At 35.0% G+C, this 20,959-nt stretch overlaps 1 protein-coding gene across 1 annotated transcript in view; it reads left to right on the top strand.

The window, feature by feature from the left end:
* The window catches only part of HOMER1 (homer scaffold protein 1), a 163,385-nt gene that overhangs the window by 79,191 nt on the left and 63,235 nt on the right, over positions 1–20,959 (top strand). The window contains exons 4-5 of the mRNA XM_020998449.2: positions 1,628–1,720; positions 12,145–12,284. Of these exons, the coding sequence (XP_020854108.1) occupies positions 1,628–1,720; positions 12,145–12,284 (233 nt within the window). The remainder of the gene's footprint in view (positions 1–1,627; positions 1,721–12,144; positions 12,285–20,959) is intronic.

The raw sequence follows: 20,959 nt of genomic DNA, 5'->3' as shown, positions 1-20,959 counted from the left end.
ACAAATTATATCAGAGGAAATTTGTTTTAACATTGCTTTTATTTTATTTTTTTCTGACTTAGAACTTTTTAGTTTTCTAAATTTTCTCACCTTTAATTTTAAAGGACTAGAGAGAAATAGATTTAACCCTTAATGCTGGAGTAATCAGGTTGTAGGTGGTATATAATGCTTGAGATGAAAAGCAATCTTTGCCCTTTTCTGAGTATGTGTAAATATATGCACCCACACATACATATATACAGACATACACATGAATACATATCTTTATGTGTAAGGGTGTGTGTGTGTATATATACATATATATACACATTGTATGTACTTTACATATTTATGAATGTGTATGTAATTCTTTTAATCCCTAATCAGAAATGATCTTTGCTCTCTGGCAAAGAACTTTGTTGACATAAATATGCCTGGGAGTTCATCAGACAAACTGATCCCTATCTCTTGCCGATTCTACAAAATTTTCAATAACACCGTTCATAAGCGTGCGTCATGTATGTATGTGTATACACAGATATGTGCACATATACACATGTGTGCACACATGCATATATGTATATACCTAGCTGGAGCTAGATACCTGTGTGTATATGTGTGTGTGTATGTGTAGGCACATGTACACACATACACACACGAATGCACGTTTATTCTATTTTTTTACCCTTTGGGCAGGCTCAGCTGCTATAGAGTACTTTCTTTCTTCCCCAAATGGAAATAGGGTAGGAACCTAAGAGGAAGTTTGGTCAGGCTTGACTGTGACTCCGTTCCCTTTATTTTTACCCCCATCTCCAGCTCCATGGAGGCTGGCCTTTTTGTTGTTGTTGGGTTTTTTTTCTTTTTATGGTCAATCTTCTTGGCAAATTTAACACACGTTGATGGGAATAGACTAGGAGGCCACCACCTTCAGAAAGTAAAGAGATGCTGTTCACTTTTAACCATAACTTTTTATAATTTCCTAAGTGCTCTCAGTACTTAGCATTTCATTTAATTTATTTTGCTTTTGTGAGTGCGGCCAGTTCTGTGGACACTGTGGAATGCTTCATTTCCTTTCTGCTGACGTTGCAGCAGCTGTTGACTAAAACACTATTCCCAGAGCTAGCTAGCATTCATTGATGATGTTAGAACAGAAATGAAAAGTACTTCAACATTACTATAGGATTCATGTATTGATGAAAATAAGAAAGTAACATATGTACAAGAGCTCACTGCATAATATAAAAACAAAAAGCATTCTCCAGATATCATACTTCTCAAGAGTGGCTGCTGTGGGAAATCTAATTATCTGGGTGATAAGCAATCAAAATAAAGTCTATTTAAAGGGGATCCTGTCTGGATTAATATATTGTTTCTCTTGTTGATTTTTACCCCCACTTAATATTAGGACATTTTATTAGATTTGCTGACACTTAGAAGTCTTAGCAATAGGCTAATGTAAACTTTCGTGGTTTCATCTAATGCTTTGTTTTGTCACCATTTTGGTATCAGAGATGCCTAATTGATTTTTTTCACATACTTAAACAGTGCATCTCTTCCAAAAGCCCATCCATTTAGAAAATTTTCAAAGTACATTTTATGAAATAGCTTTTTGTTTGATTAATGTATATAGTTTTCTTCATGCCTTCAGTTTGCAGAAAAGTTTCAGGAATTCAAAGAAGCTGCTCGATTAGCGAAGGAGAAATCCCAAGAGAAGATGGAGCTCACGAGTACGCCCTCCCAGGTGGGTATCAAGCTCTTTTTCTCCTCTCTCAGGCCTAGTGTGCCAGGTACTTTTCTTTATGCTCAGTTTGAATCAGGAAAAATAATGGAGAAAATTAAGGTAATTTTCAAAATGAAAATCGAAAGACAGTCTTTTTTTTTTTTAATTCTGCCAGCATTGGTGGAGAGTAGTTCCATGCTCTATTGATCCAGAGGGGTCTGGTTTATTAAAATTAGCTTTTAAATGTCAAAACTCAACTTTTTAAAAATCTGCAAGGTACTTAGAGTTAAAATAAGTTAACTTAAATATGTGATGGCTGTGTTATTTCTTATAATCCTAGTTCTGTAGATGGGGAAAACCTAAAATCAGTTCAGCAGATACTTTCCTCATGCCTACTTAAAACCCAGCAATATTCAACACACTGTAAAGGTTATAATTTTATAAGAGTCATTGATAAGTGGCTTTTTCCCCCCACACTGCCAAATTGAGTTAGTGCTTGTTAACCTTTCATTCATCATACTTTTCTTCGGAAAGTCAATCAAAACTCCAAATAAAGTTTCCTGAAATAGGTCTAGAATTCTATTCAGCGGGTTCATTAAATGAATCTCGGCATTTGTGATCTTGTCAGTATATGTCCTCCCTTCCCTGACTAGACCGTAACCCTTATATTCTTAGCTAGTAGTCATCATTATGCTGTGGCCAAAAAATCCATTCCCCGAGAACTACTCTTCTGGACATGAGCCTCTCTCAAGTTAGGTCCTACACTAATGTAACAAACCCAAACATTTTCAGACTCATCTTCTAAGTCTTTGCAGCTTAGGACTTGCCAACACTTGTTTTCTAGAGCCCAGAGTCTCGTCTGTGACACTCCACAGACCAGAGTTCACCATGCATATTGTGATTTAAAGAGCAAATCCATGAACTTATTTTAGCATTAGCATAGTTTGCTAAAAGGCATTTATTTGTAACAATCGTCTTAAGACATGTTGTAGCCTGATAAATAGAGCATGTCTCTGATATGATTGTTTTTTTCTAAAATAAGCTTTTTGGGTGGCCAAAAATTCCTAAGAGTTCAAAAAGAAAGAGCTTAAATTGAAATCCAAAATAGTTTGGTAGCCAGGGTGAAAGATGAGCCTATTGAGATCAAAACCCTCAGAATCACCATTTTCTTGGTCCTTTCCATGTAAAACAAATGAATGAAGGCAAAAATAAAAAGGACAGTTAAGGATGACATATCCCTAATGCCCAAACCTTTAGGGCTTTTTGGCTTTGATATATAAAAGAAGAATACTGTATAAATTGTATCATAGTTTTAAAACTTTTTTCTTTCAATTAAGCATTTATTTTCTCTCCCTCCTACCTCTTGTCCTGTGAAGGCTTGGCAGCCTTCACACCAGAGGTACTAGTCTTTCCTGAACATACCCTACACCTTAACCAATCTCCTGTCTTCCTGTTGAGAGGGGAAAGAAAAAATCCTCATAAGGAATATGCATAGTTAAGCAAAACAAACCCTAACTGGCTGTGTCCAAAAATATGTGTTTCACTGTACAGGAGGTGGGTAATATAGATCATTAGTCCATCCTCTGGAATTGTGGTTTGTCATTTTGCTGATCAGAATTCTTAAGTCTTTCAGAGTTAGTCTTTACAGTGTTGTATAAAGGAGTATCACTTACTTAAATGTCTTATCAGAATTTAAACATCTTCTGTTATATCTACTCTCTCTTTCAGCTGGGAAAAAATATATACAGTAAGGTAAATTCATTGATTTAGCCAAATTATTGATTGAAAACTGCAGAAACCACAGCTCCCCCCCCCCCTTACAAGATCCCCTACCTCCTAACCTACTTATATTGTCTTTAGTTTAGTGATTCTTTGGGGATATAGAAAGTTAAATTCTTAAATTTTTGCCAGTGCCTGAAAGGGAGCCTTTTTTTTTTTTAAATGCTGTATTCTTGGACTGATTCAGATTGATCTCTGGTCCAAGGCACTGGCAATGTCTGTATGTAGATTGTTAGAATAACTTGATGATCACTTTGGAATCATTTTTAATAAAACTTTTCTTAGAGATCTTTTTTTCCTATTTCCACTGGCATAGCCCTTTTGTATTTTTGTATGTTTTTGTCCCTTTAAACCTAGAGGGCTGGTTTAGGTGGACTTATTAAACCTAATCTAATCATTGGAGTTCAGCAAACAAACTGATGTCTTACTCTTGCAGATTCCACAGCAGTTTCAATAATGATGTGATCCAAGGGTCTCTAATGTCCCTGAATTTTGCTATAGTACTGACTTAGCCAGAAAGTTTCCCTAATTGTTCCTTTATTTTCAGATCTGTAGTCATATACATTTACACTTGAGTAGTGGCAGAAGTCCCTTTAAAAGAGTTACTTGCCTCAGAGGCATGTTTCAGAGAGAGTATCATGTCTTTCAAAAAATTATACAAGTCGATGTTAATTTTGCTTTCCTCTTTTCAAATTGTTTCTCATAAAAAAATTTTATAAATTTTTATGTGAAAATGTGCTTCAGAGACTAAGTATGCTGTCTCTTATTGCCCTTTTAATTTTAATTTTTGCCTTTATTCATTTGTTTTACATAGAAGGGACCAATTATCATGTTGAGGGTTCTGATCTCAGTATGCTCATCTTTCACACTAGCTACCAAACTATTTTGGATTTCCATTTAAGCTTCATTTCATTTTGAACTCTTAGGGCTTTTTGGCCACCCAGGCCCTAAGCCCAGTAAAGACCTGATGTAGCAGCACATAATATTCAAAGGAATGTACACCATGCCCTGCTGGAAGGTAATATCTGACTTTCAAGGTTTAACCCAACCCAAGGGTTAGTCTGTATTCTACCTGATGGGGGAAGCACTATCTAGGAATTCCAGTGGAGATTCAAGAGATGCCTTGGCCTTTGAATATTCTTAAAAAAGTGTCACTTTTTCGGTGTTTTGAAAGGGACCTGATAGTTATGGCAAAGATAATTCTTTCCTTATCAGATTCCTTACTTAAAGGAATATACTTAAGTAAGTTGCCTGGTATTACATTTCTAACTGATCCTCATTGGGAGGAAAAGTCTTATCTAAAAGAAGAATGCCATGGTAAAAATGTAATTCCTCTAGCATTTAAGTATATGTTGTATAAAAGACACAGTGCTAGATGCTGGGAGATAAGAGAACAAACATATAAGCAATCTCTGCCCTCTAGAAGCTTATGTTCTACTGAGAGATACACAACACAGAAAAATAAAACATCTTCGAGGAGGGGAGAGAGTATTGATTACTGGAAGAATTGCTGGTACTTGAATTGTGAGCCTTGAGGGAAACCAAGGGAAGAGGTGAGAAGAATACATTTTAGGATTGGAGAAACCAGGAAATGGAATGCTAAGCACAGGAAATAGGTAGTAAGTCGGCTTGGAACAGAGAGTGTATGTGTAATTGAATAATATGAAATAAATCTGGCATTACTGATGGGAGCCAGATTGGGTAGTTCATTAGGAATCAGGAGAGTCAACTCCACAAATAGTTAGTAGTGCCTACAGTGTATACAAGGAATTGTTCTAGGGGCCAAGGAAACAAAGACAGAAACACAGCATTTCTACCCTCAAGGAATTTATGTTCTACTCAGTTCTAGTCCAGGCACCACCACTAGCTAACTATGAACTTGCACACCTCACCTCTCACAATTACACATTTATTGGAAGGGATCTCAGAGGCCATCTAGTCCAGTTCCCTCATTTAGCAAGTGGGGAAACTGAAACCTAGAGAAAATAAATGGCCTGTCCAAAGGCCATAGAGGTAGCCAGTGGAAGAGCTGAAGTTCAAACCCAGGTTGTCTCTGTTTATTACCTTTCCTGTAAAATGAGGAGATTGAACTACATAATTTCTAAGGTCCTTTCCAGGATTAAGTTGAATCACATGTTAATAATCATTTAATTTTTTTCTCCATCTTCATTAACATATAATAATCCTTATTTTGATCAGCTATTTTATTGGTGGTGGGTTTTCCCTCCATTATGTAAATCACAAGCCCCTCTAAGTCTTCAGTCATCTATTTCATTTTTCTAATACATATGATAAAAGCCTTGGTGTGGAATTCATGCTACCTTTTTAATATTCTTCTTTTGGATGAATTATTTTTCATTAGATGCCAGCAGCCTCAGTCTTGTCTTCTAATCATTTGAAGACAGTCTGTGGCTGTTGGGTTTTTTTTGTGGGGGAGGAGGGTGGTGGTGGGAGTGGTGGGGGTAGTAGGGGTGGTGGGGATGGGGATCTTGCCACCAAGTAGCATCATAATGCTAGACATCCCCCTTCATTTTCTGTGTCTTTCTTCATTTGTAAAAATGTGCAGCCTTGACTAAAAGTTTAAGTTCTCTTTCAGGTCTAAAATAATTTTTCCTTCTTTTTTTTTTAATTAAGAATTGATCAGTTTCTTTAACTTGTGGGTTAGTTTTCCTCTGAAGCTGGGTGTACTTTATTCAAGTATTACCTTGCTGTGTTGTGGCCCCAAATGGCTTTTATTTTTTTTGTACTCTGTTTTGCTTATCTATGAACAGAGAAGAGGTGAAAAAAGCAGAAGGGGAACCCATCAGGGTGGGACCACTTCCTTCGAACAATCAGGGCATATTTTATTGAAGAAAGGCTACGTGGTAAGGTTTCAAGTAGAGATGTCAATCTTATAGGCATGAAATCAAATTTAATGAATGTCTAAAATTGTTTTTGGGAAAAAATGATTGCAAGAAGTTAGGTCCTTGGTTTTGTATAACCTACAAAAGCCATTGTTTCTAACAATGCAAGTCTCATTAAAACCGTTATAGAAAGACTTTACTCCCAGTTCTGCTGCTACCATTCTGTGTTAGGCCATAGCCTACCACAATTTTTACTGGCCAGAGGTGTATAGACTTGATTGGTGGGAAGATATCCCACAAGTCTGTAACACTTGCCTCAGATCTGGAGTTAATTCCGAAATCCCCACCTCCACATCCATCTGTTATAATTTACCTATGTTGTTTCCTACTGAGTAGATGTTCTCACTCCCATTTTCAATGAAATAAATATTTTCTTACTTTGAAACTAGTAGTAGAATTCTAGAAATGAGTTTATTCAGAGAAAAGAGATACCGTACTATTGAAAGTTCCCTTTTCAAGAATCAGATAGGGGCAGCTAGGTGGCACAGTGGGTAGAGCACTGGCTGTGAAGTCAGGAGGACCTGAGATCAAATCCAGCCTCAGACCAAACACTTGACACTTACTAGCTGTGTAACCCTGGGCAAGTCACTTAACCCCAATTGCCTAAAATAAAATAAAAAGAATCAGATAGCATTTGGTGACCTTATCTCCCCCCTCCCGCCCAAAATGATAAATTGTTATTCAAACTCCTGGAACTTAAGTATTATTTCTATACTATTTATAATTTTTATGCTGACACTTGGGGCCCATAATAATAATAATAATAATAATAATGATAGCTCATATTTATATAGTATTTTAAAGTTTGTGAAGTATTTTATATGTCATATATATATATACATATATATATACATATATATATATATATGTATATATATATATGTATATATATATTACTTGGTCCTTACAACAATCCTAGAGGTAGATGTTATTGTCCCTGTTTTATAGTTGAGGAAACTGAGGTAGACAGCAGGTAAATGATTTGCCAGGGTCTGAGACTGGATTTGAACTTAAGTCTTTCTGACTCCAGGTTCAACACTCTACCTAGCTGCCCCCATAAAGGCATAAAAATATGGGGCATTTATTTCCCATTTGTCATAATCTGACTTCTACTGTTTCTGCTTTTAGTATAAGGCCATTCTCAGATACAAGGCTATCTGTATCAGTACCAGTGACAGATCTCCACTTTCCAGTCATACTGCCTCTCTGGGGATTATGGCTTGCCAAGGGCAAAGCCAGCCATAGACAAAATGGTGAAATATTATAACAGAGCAGTAGGTTTGGGTACATGACTTTCTATCTCTGCTCTCCTTCCTTTTCCCCTATCACCTTCCTTTAAAGTTTTCAAGATTGGGATATTAAAATTACATTACTCAAATGTGTGCTTTTTTCCTTATTTCACCAGCAGTATAGACCAATGTATGTCTAGTGTTTCTTCATTTGTGATAGAAAGGATAGACTTTTCTGACCATAACTGCTCTGTATGGAATTCAGGAAAGAAAGAACTTTGAATGCTTGAGTACAGCTTTGTGGCAAATCTCTGACACATCCTGTTTCTTTTAATAATTATGTGGTCACATCTGTTGCCTTTGGCTTTCTGATGATCTGTGCCCCAAAACTTGTGAATATAACCAGATTTTTGCCAGGACTAGATGTTTGCAACATATTTTCTGTATTTTGGCTAGCTCTTCTTTCCTGATTACGGAATTAGGAAAAAGTCTTCCTAGAAATAGTCAGATGTCTTCTTTAAAATAATTTCACATTTTTATGATCTCACTTTTAACTTTGAGAAAATTCCACCTTTCCCATGGGGAAGGCATGGGGTGAGGATCATGAACGGAGAGATGCAATTTTTGCTGCTTTCATTCTCTTATATTAAATCTCTTTATAGTTACTCTTTCTAAAATGTTTTTTTTAATCCTAATTGTTGTGTACATGTAAATAGGCTTAAGAGATCCTAATTACAAAATGAATGTTTTTGCACATAGGGACCTTGCATTCTAAAAGAGACATACATTTAAAAACCATGCATTTTTGTTACATTTAATTTGACATTTATGGCTGTGACTTAATATGATTAGCTGTATACTTTGGGGGCTAGATTGGATCCCCCAAGAAGTGACACAAATTTAGGATAAAATGGAAACAAATTATATAAACATTGGTCTGATTTTTAATTTTTTGTTATCATGAACCTAACAAAAATATATACCAACCTGAACATCTCCGTATATAATGAGGAACAAGAAAACAAGATTCCGTAGGGAACTATAAATCTCTGTTATGTATAGTTTGCAGTTATTTTCAGATATGTAATAAATTTAACAGTTTCAAAACTGTCCCACTTATCTTTGAACTTCCTTATGTTTATCTAATGCATTAAAAAAACTTCAATGATGCTTTTCTTTTTTTGGGGGGGGTCATCGATCACTATCCTCCTTTTCCCTCCAGTTCTCCCCTAAATTAAAAAAAAACATCTCTTATAACAAGCTTAATTAAGTAAAACAGATTTCCTCTTTAGTTGTCAATCCATCAACTCTCTAGGGTCCAGTTATATAACATTTTTTAAACTTAAACTTCGATTATGCCTAATTGGACATATGCTTTCATAGTTTTAGAGCCGGAAGGGTCTTTGAAGGCCATCTTGTTTAAACCTCCTTATTTTACAAAGAAGGAAACTAAGGCCAAGGAGTTAAGTGACTTGTTCAAGTCACACAGGGATTGACAGCTGAGATTCAAGCCCAGGTTCTCTGACTCCAAAGCCAGCCCTCCTTGCACTGACTTCATGGATACATAGAGGCCCAGGATGAAAGATCTGGGGAAGCTGGAAGTGGGTTGGGGTGCTCTTGATTTCTCAGTCCTGTAGTCCTATACTGGGTCTGGTCCACTTTATCTGGCTAAGGCAGAATCTTGTAATCTTGGCTCATGGGTGGTGACCGCTGCCCTGGTGGCTCGTGGGAATTGCAGCAGGTGGGGTAATACCATCTGGGCTGAAAGTAGGCAGTAGTACAGCTGCATGGGTGTTAATTGGGATTGCAGCCTGTCAGGTGGGGTGGCAGCTCCCCAAATACTGGAGGATTGAAATACCACTTGTGGGATTGTCTAATTTTGTAGCTCTTTCCTTTGTCTTTCATCTTCCCTTTTCTCACTCCAGCCTTTAATTTTCACTCTTTTTAAAAATTAATTTATTTAAAATTTAGATATTAAAACTTAAATACACAATAAGAAAAGAAAAAAAAGCATTGCCATGTGTGCAGCAGAATCTAAGAGAGGATTCAAAATATATAGCAGTAAATTTCCATTTCAAGAAAGCCTATATAATAAATACTACACATTGTATTCAGAGCTGTCCATCTTTTCTTTGCTTCTTTGTAAGTTTTCTTTTGTTCTCTGCTGTGCACTTTTTACTTTGTTTTTTCCCCCATTCCCCAAGAAGGCTACAATTGTGTCTATACATACATATGCCTATATGTAAAATACATACATGCACATACCCATATATACATATATATATACCTGTACAAACACATATATATACCTATACATACACTTATACATACATGCATATACTTAGATAACTATAATCATACTCATCTATAGACATATAATTCATATGTATCTATGTAAGACCATGCTATACTTGTTTCTCGTCTGTTTCTCTGAGGATGGAGATAACATCTTCCTTCATGAGTCCAAGTCTTTCCATGTTTTTCTAAGTCCACCAACACATCATTTCCTATACCACAGCCATATTCCAACCTTATACTCTCTAGTTATTTTAAATGGTCTAAAACAATATTGATTAATATAGCTAACATATGGTATAGGTTCTCTATTTTTCTCTTTTGATTAAATCTATTTTAGCTTTAACTTTATCTGAGATCATAATTACTACTCCTGCTTTTTTTCCTAATAAATTCTACTTCTGATCTTTATTTTATATTTGTGTGCATGTCTCATTTCCTATCCCTCCTGACTCCTCTATTTTATTTCTACCCATTACCTTGCCCTCCTACTTAACCTACCTCCCCTCCAAAGCTCCCTTCCTTATCCTCTCCCCTCAACCCTCCCTTACCTTGTTTCTATCTGAATTTAGAAGACTTTATAGCCTTCCAGATATATTTGTTCTTCCCTCTTTTTCCCATTCCCTTTAATCTAGACACCCTTCTATACTTCTCCCTGCAATTTTCACTCTTAATAAAGATTGTAAAGCAGCATTCCCCTGATTTTTCTCTCCCCTGGAGCCACAGTAGCATTTGCCCTGATGTTGGAAGGGAATAGAACCTGGAGCCCAAACATTCCTGTCTTTTCTACCTACACTCTTAGTCTGTAACTGATCTGCTTTTCTCCCTACCCGTAACCTGTCCCATTAATCCTCTAGATAAATGCATGCATGCCAAGTAGGAATCACAGAAACCAAATTATCTTGTTTGCAAAGACTTTCCCATTGACTTTTACCTACCTGGGGTTGTTACTTAGCTGTTGGTAGTAGTTATCTAGTCAATCCAGATTTTTTAGTTCGGTTTATTCTATTCTAGGAAAAGGGGTGACTGTGTCTTTCAGTGCTAGAGAGAAAAGTTGCTTTCTAACTTATTTTTGTCAACCCAGACTCATTCTGGGTAGTAGGGATAGCTCAGAACTGCTGTAATTAGAGCACACACCAAAGTAGCAAAGATTGTGTATATCATGAAACATTTAAGCTCAGAGATCTCTCATGGTTCCCTTCCTTATGCAGCAGTGTTAAACTTCCCTGTGCTGCAGAGACAATGTTTCTCAGCCCACATATTTGCAGTTAATGAGTATTACAAGAGAGGAGGATTCAAGTAGATTATTTCAAGGGTTATAACAGTCTAGGGGTACCTGCCCCATGGAATCAGCTGATGAAGGTAAAAAATGACAGTAGGGAAGCATAAGAAAGCCTTTTCCTTTCCTTTCTTTCATGCTTCTTTGCTGTAAATTTTGTAAGTTCAGGTCTCCTAAAGGGATTCCATCCCTGCTTTTTTTCAAGCTGCAACTTTTTATCCTCTGACTCTTTCTGGACCCTCATCTACGTAACTTTAACTAGATTTGTCAAATTGTACCAGCTTCCAATATCAAATATGAGACCATGATGGAAGCTGTCATAGTAAGAATAATTATAAGACTTTGAACTTAAAACAAACTCTCATTGTTTTCCAGAGGGACTAATTAAACTTGCATTGTTATGCAAACATTGATTAAAGACAGAAAAAAAAAAGATGAGAAATTTTGTGAAGAAAAATGATCAGAGCATGAAATCCTAGAGTGGCAAAGCCAAAATGAAGAAACATTATCATGAGAGCTCCTTTTAAAGCTCTTTTATTTTTCTTTTCTAATTTGCCTTTGCATACATGGTTTTGTCAGAGATGAGAAGTGATGAATCTACAAGAGTTGTCTCTTGTTCCTAGGACTCTAATATTTTCCCCCTCAACTCTTGTTCATTTTCTTTTGTGCTTTCATTTTTTTCCTACTATTTTCTTTAAATACCTTCAATTATGGACAAGTAATTGCTTAGATAACTGATAAACTCTAAGATTAATTTAAATTGTTTGCTTCTAAAAACAGAATATTTGTAAATTTTTTTACTTTCCTGTATGAGTTGCTTTGTTTATGTATTTCTTTCCAAGTTTAATTTTTAATTCCGTATGACCTTTAAGTTTTAGTTGAAATATGGACCATAAATGAACGTACATCATACTTCTAATGACATGATGTTTAACTAAAGTTCAATTTTTCTTTTTAAAGGAATCAGCAGGAGGGGATCTTCAGTCTCCTTTAACACCAGAAAGTATTAATGGGACAGATGATGAAAGAACTCATGAAGTGACACAAAACTCAGAACCAAGGGCTGAACCAACCCAGAATGCATTGCCATTTTCACATAGGTACAGATTCAATTCAAGCATCATGATTAAGTAACAAATGTGTGGAGTGCTTTTACCTTGCATACGTTTAATAAGGTATAATAACACTGAATGCAAATTCCATGTTGGGTCTCTTTTTCTTTTTTCCAAAAGGTACAGTTTCTATTTACCCACAAATGAAATACCATAAAAGCTTACTAATTTGGAATTTACAATCATTCAGCTGGGTTGAGCTAAAGTTTACTTTTGTACTATCTATGCAGAAAAGATTTGCTGAACAAATTAATATAAGATTTCAGTAAAACAGTGAATAAGATTGTGATTCTTAGTTTTTTAACAAGGTGCCCAAAGGGCCCTTCTTTGATTAGCCTAGTTCAGGTTTTACTATATGTACTTAAGAGACACAACTATCTTTCTTGAAAACAAAATGATAATTGTCTGGTCTTTCCAGATTTGAATTAATGAGGATTTATAGCATTGTTTTCAGAAGTGGTTTTCATAGAGGAAATAAACAAGCTAGTTGAGATTTGAGAAGTTATATAGTGATTTTTTTGTCTATTTCATTCTAGAGATTCTTTTAACAAGAAATAATATTGAAATACCTTTTTAAGTGAAATGAGTGCTTTTAAAAATATCAGATCAATTTTTACTTTTGTACCAAAACAATAAGTCTGACCAGATGTGGTAGGTGGTTTTAGGAGAGTTACAGAACTTCTGTGAAGTTAATATGAAGTAGACACTTGGATTATCTCAGTTTTAAGGAAGCACTTCTCTCACTGAAACCTTAAGAGATAACATATTTAAAATTCATAGAAATGGTATAAAAGTGTTTTGCTTTGTTCTTCATTAGTCCTTTTGAGGGCATTAAAATTGAATTCTTATCTATGGTATTAAGACTTTGGTTTGCATGCTATGGAATGGGCTAGACACGAAAATAAAATATTCTGAATGAAAGCTTTTTACAAATTGCATTTTTTGAAGTTTAGGTTGATTAAATTGGAATTAGAACAACATAGGACCAGCCCCATTGTCTTGCCCAGCTTCTGTGTAGCTCAGTCTTAAAGTAATTCTTAATCTGGACCAGAGGAAGGAAAGTCTTAAGCTTTTTTAGTCAGAATCATATGTCTTGGATACCGAAGTCTTTTCTAAGAAGTAGTTAAATACCTATTAGATTTGGGGGGAAAACTGATATTACATTTTATTATTCACAATGTTAAGAATTTTGCTTAATGCAAAAAATATATTTGAGTGGTTGTATATTTTTATATTTTGAACTGTTCTCAGTAAACAACTTTATATCAGAACAATTGTGTTGCATGAAAAAAAGAGATGTTTCTCTGTTGATTTCTACTGACTGTCTCTATGTTTAACTTGTCACATGATGTTTTTGAATATTCAATTGCAAGTGAACAAAAGAGAGACTTAGTATTTAAGAGGGCTGGACTCAACATTTGAGTGGGCTGTTGTTTTTTTTTTTGTTTTTGTTTTTGTATAAAAGACATTAATTGGGATGATTGGGAAAGGAAAATCCCACATCCTCTTACGTGTGGTTCTTAAAGTTCTTGCCAGCCTTGCCCATGGGATGGTTGACTTAGCTGCCCTAAACATAGTTAAGTATTAGCTTTCTTTGACTGTCATTTAAATGAGCTGTGTGAATTAACTTGTAGCATTTCAAAGCTAAAAATTTTGTCAGCAATTGCAAATTCTACCTGGCATTTATTTACTTTCAGGTACCTCTAGTTTTGGAAACATTATTAGTGTTCTACCTAGGTTCCATTTTTGATGTTGCCAGTTAGAATTGGTCTTTTACTAGTGACATTTTATATGCCAGGGTGTCTCACTAGTGTATAGTCACCCTTTCTTTAATGTACCACTGTCTTAACTAGGAGCAGCTGCAGTTCAGTCATGAATGTGTTATCCTGCTCACAGGAACCACTTAATTGTTTTCAGCCCCAACATTGTTTATATTTCTGCCATGTTTGATTTTGAATGTCCAACTTAAATGGAAATAGCTTGGCTGTTTGCAGATATAGAAGGGTTAGAGTTAAACGCTGATATTTATTTTCCCTAAAAATCTTTTGTAAAAAAAATTCAGTGTCTTGGTAAAGCATGGTAGATGTGAAACCTCTCACTTCAGGGAGCATTTAATATTAAGGGGCCACATTTGATTATGCTACTTAAATGTGTAGCACAAATAGTTTTAATGTTCTCTTACTGTCTTTCCAAGTATGTCTTTTACAAGACATGATCTTTGATTTTGTTTTGATATGAGTTACAATAGCTGTACAAAAAAGGAATTTTTTTTTTGCTTTAAAGTCTAGAAAAATTAGATGACAATATTTTTGCATAGATGTTTTGTTTCTTACAGCTGGTATTATCATAGAACAAGATAGAGCTAGAAGGGACCTTAGAGGTGGATTTCAAAGTCTTAATTTTAACAAATGAGGAAACTGAGGTCATACAATTAGTACCAAACTTAGGACTAGAATAAAAAACCTAAAAAGCAAAAAAACGCCTTATGTAGTGTATAATATCCAACCTCAGTAATCAATTCTGATTTTTTTAAAATGCTGACTGGTTTGAATTTTGCTTCTTTTCTCTGTCCTGACCCATACATGACAGACACATACTGATTGGATGACCTTGAACAAGTTGCTTAACTTGTAAACCTTCTAGGCAAATTTCTAATACAAAAACATTGTAGAGAAGTTGCTGACCTGTTAGTAGAGGTAGTTTCTTTATCTGAGAGTGTCCTACACCGATGAAATTACCTTTTGGAGAGGGGGATGGCCCCAAGAATCTAAGCAATTCCACATGGAATTCCATTCCATCTAAATTTCTAATCTTTTTCAAAACAACTCTTCATTTGAAAGGTTGATTACCTTTGAGTTTAAAACAACTCTTCATTTGAAAGGTTGATTACCTTTGAGTTTAAGCTGCATCGTTTGGCTTGCTCATCAAAGAGAATCTTAACTAATTTGTTACTCATTCTCTCCCGTAAGACTTCAGTCCGACTGCCTTTGCCTTGGATAACATATAAGAACAGGGATGTATGTTCTTGGTTCTCTATCATCTGAGCAATTGTTCACCTCACAAGTATTATGCACAAGGAAATTTTGATTTTACTAACTGAGTAAGCTAAACAATCCTTGAGATAAGAAATTGTGTCCTAATTTCTAGCAGATGTTTCTTTACCTGTGAGCATGTTCTGAAGCTATGAGGAAAACCTCCTATTTTGAAAGATTTCCAAACAGAGGAGGATTTTTAGGTTTGAAGTCACTTTTTGACACTATGGAAGTTATTATAAAAATTTTGTGGTGAACTTAGCTGTCATCTTTCACTTTTTTGTGCATTAACATATAATGTCATTATTTCCATTTAATTTGTTCAGTGCAGTTTTATGATCCTCAAATATACAGTATTATAGATTGAAAAGATGCTGTCATGTAGCATTTCAAGAATTTGGGACAAACTTACTAGTATATATTCTGGAAGCTATTTTTGTATTGATAGTTTTAATAAGAATTTGATTAATTTCCTTAGTTTCAGAGGTTCTTTTAACCCTGCTTATATTAATTTTTAAGATGTAAACAGTATGCATTCACATGGTGCTGTTAATTTTATGCATTTTGTTGGTGCTGCATGTGGTATTCTGTAAGCAGAATAATAACTTTCTGCTAGTTCATGTTTCCTACAGTTTTTGTTAAAGGAGGCACACAGAAACTTCTTTTCTAGTAGACTGATTTTGCTTTAGTTCTATGCAATGACAATTTTACTAACAGTGGATGGTTTTCATTCCGCTCAAAATTCTAGTTAATTTTTAGGAGGTTCATTAATTTCGCATTTATTGGACTTTGAAAGGTCTAATTCCTTTGCAACTGGATTACTTACTGGATTACTTACTTTAAATATTTTTGTGACAAGAATTCTTAATTTAATTTTCATTTGGGGCAATTTAAAATAAAAATCTTACTGTGAATGCCATACACTCTGCTACCTAAGATTATTATTAAATATAATCCTGTTGTTCTGACTTAAACAAGGAGTGGAGGAATGGTTAGTGGGAAGCTCTGTTGTTGTTAGTTTTTTTTCTATAATTTTTTTCTATAATTATGACCCAATTTCCTTATTTTTGCTGTTAATAAATGGGAGGCAGTTTCTGCACTGAGACATGACAACACTCAACACACCCTTTGCCATGATACTCATACTGCAACAGAAATGAATAAACTAGCAGTATATGAACTGTGACATTTCATTAAGAAGTTTTTGTCATTAAGATTTAATTATAGATTATTTATAACCAAAGCTATAGAGTTCATAACAGAGAATGACAAAGAATTATAAATGAGTTCAAAAAATAATTATTTTCTACCAAGCACCTCCACCAACTATTACAATGACTAGGGTCTCTGTTCATCTCAAATCATCAAATTAAATCTCAAATCAAGCTGAGAGAGCATTGCCATCAGCTGTGATAGTTCTGAACTTAACCTACATCTGTCACCATCCCCAAAGAAGCATTTAGTCAGCATTCTTTGTAGGACTGTGCAAAGTCGGTTAAAGCCTCTGGCCCTTGGGAGCTCATAGGCTGATGGGGGAGTTTTATAAAATCTAAATTAAGAAGCAGTGAGAGTAAAAAGACCTTAATCCTGTTAGTTTTCCAATAAAGCATTTCATTTTAAAAACTTATTTTGTACCGACTTTGATTCATTTTTTTAGACTTGTAAAAGGCTTTGAGTGATGAAGTATTAATATCTATTAAAATATTCAGTGGGGCAGTAGGTAGCACTGTAGCATATAGAACACCAGGCCAGGAGTCAGGAAGACTCATCTTTCTGAGTTCAAATCTGGCCTCAGACACTTACTAGTTGTGTGACTCTAGACAAGTCACTTAACCCTATGTGCCTCAATTTCTTCATCTGTAAAATGAGCTGGAGAAGGGAATGGCAAACCACTCCAGTATCTTTGCCAAGAACACAACAAATAGGATCACAAAGAATGAAACATGACAGAGCAACAACATGACAAAATATTCAGCATCATAAGGAGAAAAGAAAAACAAGCAAAAATTACCTGATTCAACAATTGCATCTGACAGTGTATGGAGCCTTCTTCCCAAAAGGCTTCTCTGCTGTGATGAGGGAACTTATTATTATTATCCATTTTCAGGTGCCATTACTGGTTTGTCAGTTGCTCACATTTCAGTTTCCTTTAAGTTTCCATTATTCTTGTATATATTATTCTTTTGATTTTGCTTATTTTGCTCTTCATTTGTTTATGTAAATCTTCCCATGTTTCTCTGAATTCACCATTTCCATCATCTTATTGTATAATCATAATTCCATTACATCCAGATGTCCCATTTTTTTTAGCCATGTCCCAAATGACGGGCACCAACTTTTTTGCTACCATAAAGAGTACTGCTATTAATATTTTGGTATATCTTGAACCTTGCCTTCTCTCTGTTTTCCTTGGGATATATATGCCCAGGACTGAGATCACTGAGTCAGCATGTATAAACAGTTCAGTCTCTCTTCTTAAATGATTCCAAATTACCATCCAAATAACCATCCAATCATGGTTAAACTAATTCGCAACTCTACAAAAAGGTGTGTATGTGCTCTCTCTAACACAGTTTCCTATTTTTTTAGGGGGGGTCATCTTTGCCAGTTTTCATGGTATGAGATAAAACTTCATAATGCGAATAGTAGGCACATATAAGTTTTTTAAAGTTATATCTCTAAAAATGCCAACCTTTTTATACTAGTCATATGGTTCATAGAATTGAATTCAAGACTTTATGGTCTTTTTTTATACACATACATATTGTCTCTATATTCACTTATATCCAACCATTTTGAAAAATTCAAAATGATCCATTTTTCATTTAATTGCAGGTGTAGTAGGTAATTTCTGTGCCTGTGAACAGAAGTGAAGAAGCATTATTTCCATATTGTATGATAATAGTGACCAGTTATTTCCTTTGAGGCATTGCAGAAGGTAGTCTGACTCTAGAGATTCTTCCCTTGATCATAAGATCATAGATTATCATTATGAAGAGATCTTAGAGATCATCTTGTTCAGCTCCCTCATTTTAAAGATGAAGAAACCAAGACCCCTCAGAGGGGTTAAAAAAGTGAGTTGGCCAAGGTCATATAGGAAGTTACAGAGTCAGATTTGAAAAGGGGCCTCAGACTCCAATTTTAGTTATTTCATTATACTTTGATACCTCAAGCATCAAGGTTTGGTTTTAGCTATTATCTCTTTTAAATTACTTTAATTCATTTTAAGAGGTGAATGATACATACCTGTTAATTTTCATTTTCTAGTTAACATAAAATGTTCTGTTACTTATAGTTCGGAGTGATGTGAGAAGTGTATAGTATATATTTATATACACATAATTAGCTTAGAAGACATGAATTTCATGATGCTTCTTTGTGCTAAACCAGTGATTGAAAGCTGGCAAACCATTAGAAAAATTACTTCATCATATATCTAACAAAGATTTTTTGAATTCTTGCTGTATATTAGGAACTGAGGAGGCAAAAATGAAAGTCACTTCTCTTGGGGAAATTACATTCTATTGGAGGGAAATGTATATAGAATAATATATAGAATAAATGCAAATTATATGCAAAGTAATTTCCTAGGTTGGAAGAAGTCACTAGCATCTCAGGGGTCATCATTGGCTTCCTATAGAAGGTGGCAACTGGGCTGAGCTTGAAAGGAAACATCAGAAATGTATCCTCAAAATTCAGTGGTAGTATTTGATGCACCTTGGCCTAGTTTCTTACTAAAAAGTGGCAAGGAAAAGGCCTAGTTACAACATTGCTGGACAAATGAGACCAACTCAAATAATTTTTTTTGAGTTAGAGTGAAGAAGATTCTACATTTGGTAAATTAGATAATACCTTTGAAATCCAAAAGAAAATGATGTTGCTTTCCAGAGTGCTAAAGGGTAATTAATACTCTGCAAAAATCTAGTTCATTAAATCTCTCATTTAATTACAGTTCTGCCACTGCTTTGCCTTATGACTTCAACATGGATCCTCAGGTGTGTTTGGCTCAGCTACGAAATGGCGATGTTCTACTTTAGAAGTAAAAAGGGCCAATTGGTACAATTGAAAAGGAAAAAAAGTATCCACTGAAACCTTTTAATAGAATCCTAGGGTATTCTATAAACTCGGATCATTCTGTTAGCTTAGTAGATGTCTTCATCATGCTGTTACCATTGAACTGTCCTGCACATCTACTGAGTTTATTTTGTCATTTCTCCTTAGAGACAGTTTTAGGAATTTGTGGCTTCCCAAATACAGTCATATGCTTTCCTTACGTTCACTTTTTGTTTCTTCACCCTTGGGGAAATACTTGGCAATGTCTTCTAAAGGGCAGATAGTTGGAGTAAGAATTCGTTTACTAAACTGCCAGTTCCCCATTGTGATTTTTTTGTAATTGGAAGAAGTGACTTAAATTGATCTTCACTGAGTGTCAGTTTTCCTTCTCTCCAGTAGGACATTTTTCTTCCTTTCCATATCTAATCTATTCAACTTATTTGAAAGGACTGTTATGTGAATAAATGAGCATCAGTGGGAGCAAGGAGAGAGAGAAAGAAAAGATTACATGCGTGTGTGTGAGTGTGTGTATGTATGTATGTGAGAGAGAGAGAGAGAGACAGAGAGAGAGATTGTGTTTGCAAGGCTATTTTATGAATTCTAGCCATTATTGCTTATCTCTAACTAACTTGTGACATTACTAAATATCAGCAAATATAAATTCTGAATTTTACTTCAAGTTTTTCTCATGTGAGTTAATTGGTCTTTAGTCACTCTTACTATAAGAAACACCAGCCAAACATTTTCTGTTTTGTCTAACTATATTACAGAATATTGGTGAGATTATTTTAAGTGATAAGTAAGGGTTTATAATTATTTTTGTTTTTTTAATTTTTAGGCAGTTGGGGTTAAGTGACTTGCCCAGGGTCACACAGCTAGTAAGTGTCAAGTGTTTGGTCAGAGGCCAGATTTGAACTCGGGTCCTTCTGGTTCCACGGCCGGTGCTCTATCCACTGCGCCATCTAGCTGCCCCCTATAATTTTTAAATTAAAAATCTACCACCTAGTTTGTTTTACCATAAGACACAATTTTCTGTCAATTGGTTCTTAAGGGATGAAATTGACTTTTCATATACTTGCATGTTTGCCTTTCACATAAGAGTATTTAATAAAGCTTTAAATAGTCGGCCTATACATACGTGAAAATTATGTTAGCTCATTTATGCCAGAAAAAAACACTTTAAGCAGGGTTATTGAAATTAAAACTAAATGAAGTTTTAGCTTGAAATGATCCCTTAGCACCTGTCTTGCAGGGTTGTTTTGAGGATCAAATGAGGTACTATTTGTAAAGCACTTAGCAGAAAGCACGGTGCATAGTAGCTGCTTTATGAATATGATTATTATTGTTATAATCACCATCTAGACAATTTTGCTTCACATAAAGCCTTAGACATACACTACCCTTCTTGAGATCTGTTGTACAAATCTTTAACTGCTTTAACTTTATATGTAACATATAAATAAATATGAGATTGCAAAAAAACCAAAACAGTGAATGTTGAAATTCTTTAGAACCAGAAGCTCATTCATTTTTAAAAAGAGCCAGTTCCTGGCCAATGAGACTTCACCTCGCAAGACA

Source organism: Phascolarctos cinereus, unplaced genomic scaffold, assembly GCF_003287225.1.
Source record: "Phascolarctos cinereus isolate Bilbo 61053 unplaced genomic scaffold, phaCin_HiC Scaffold_4;HRSCAF=312, whole genome shotgun sequence".
In the NCBI taxonomy this organism is placed as follows: domain Eukaryota; kingdom Metazoa; phylum Chordata; class Mammalia; order Diprotodontia; family Phascolarctidae; genus Phascolarctos; species Phascolarctos cinereus.
This window is presented reverse-complemented; position numbering and strand designations above follow the sequence as displayed.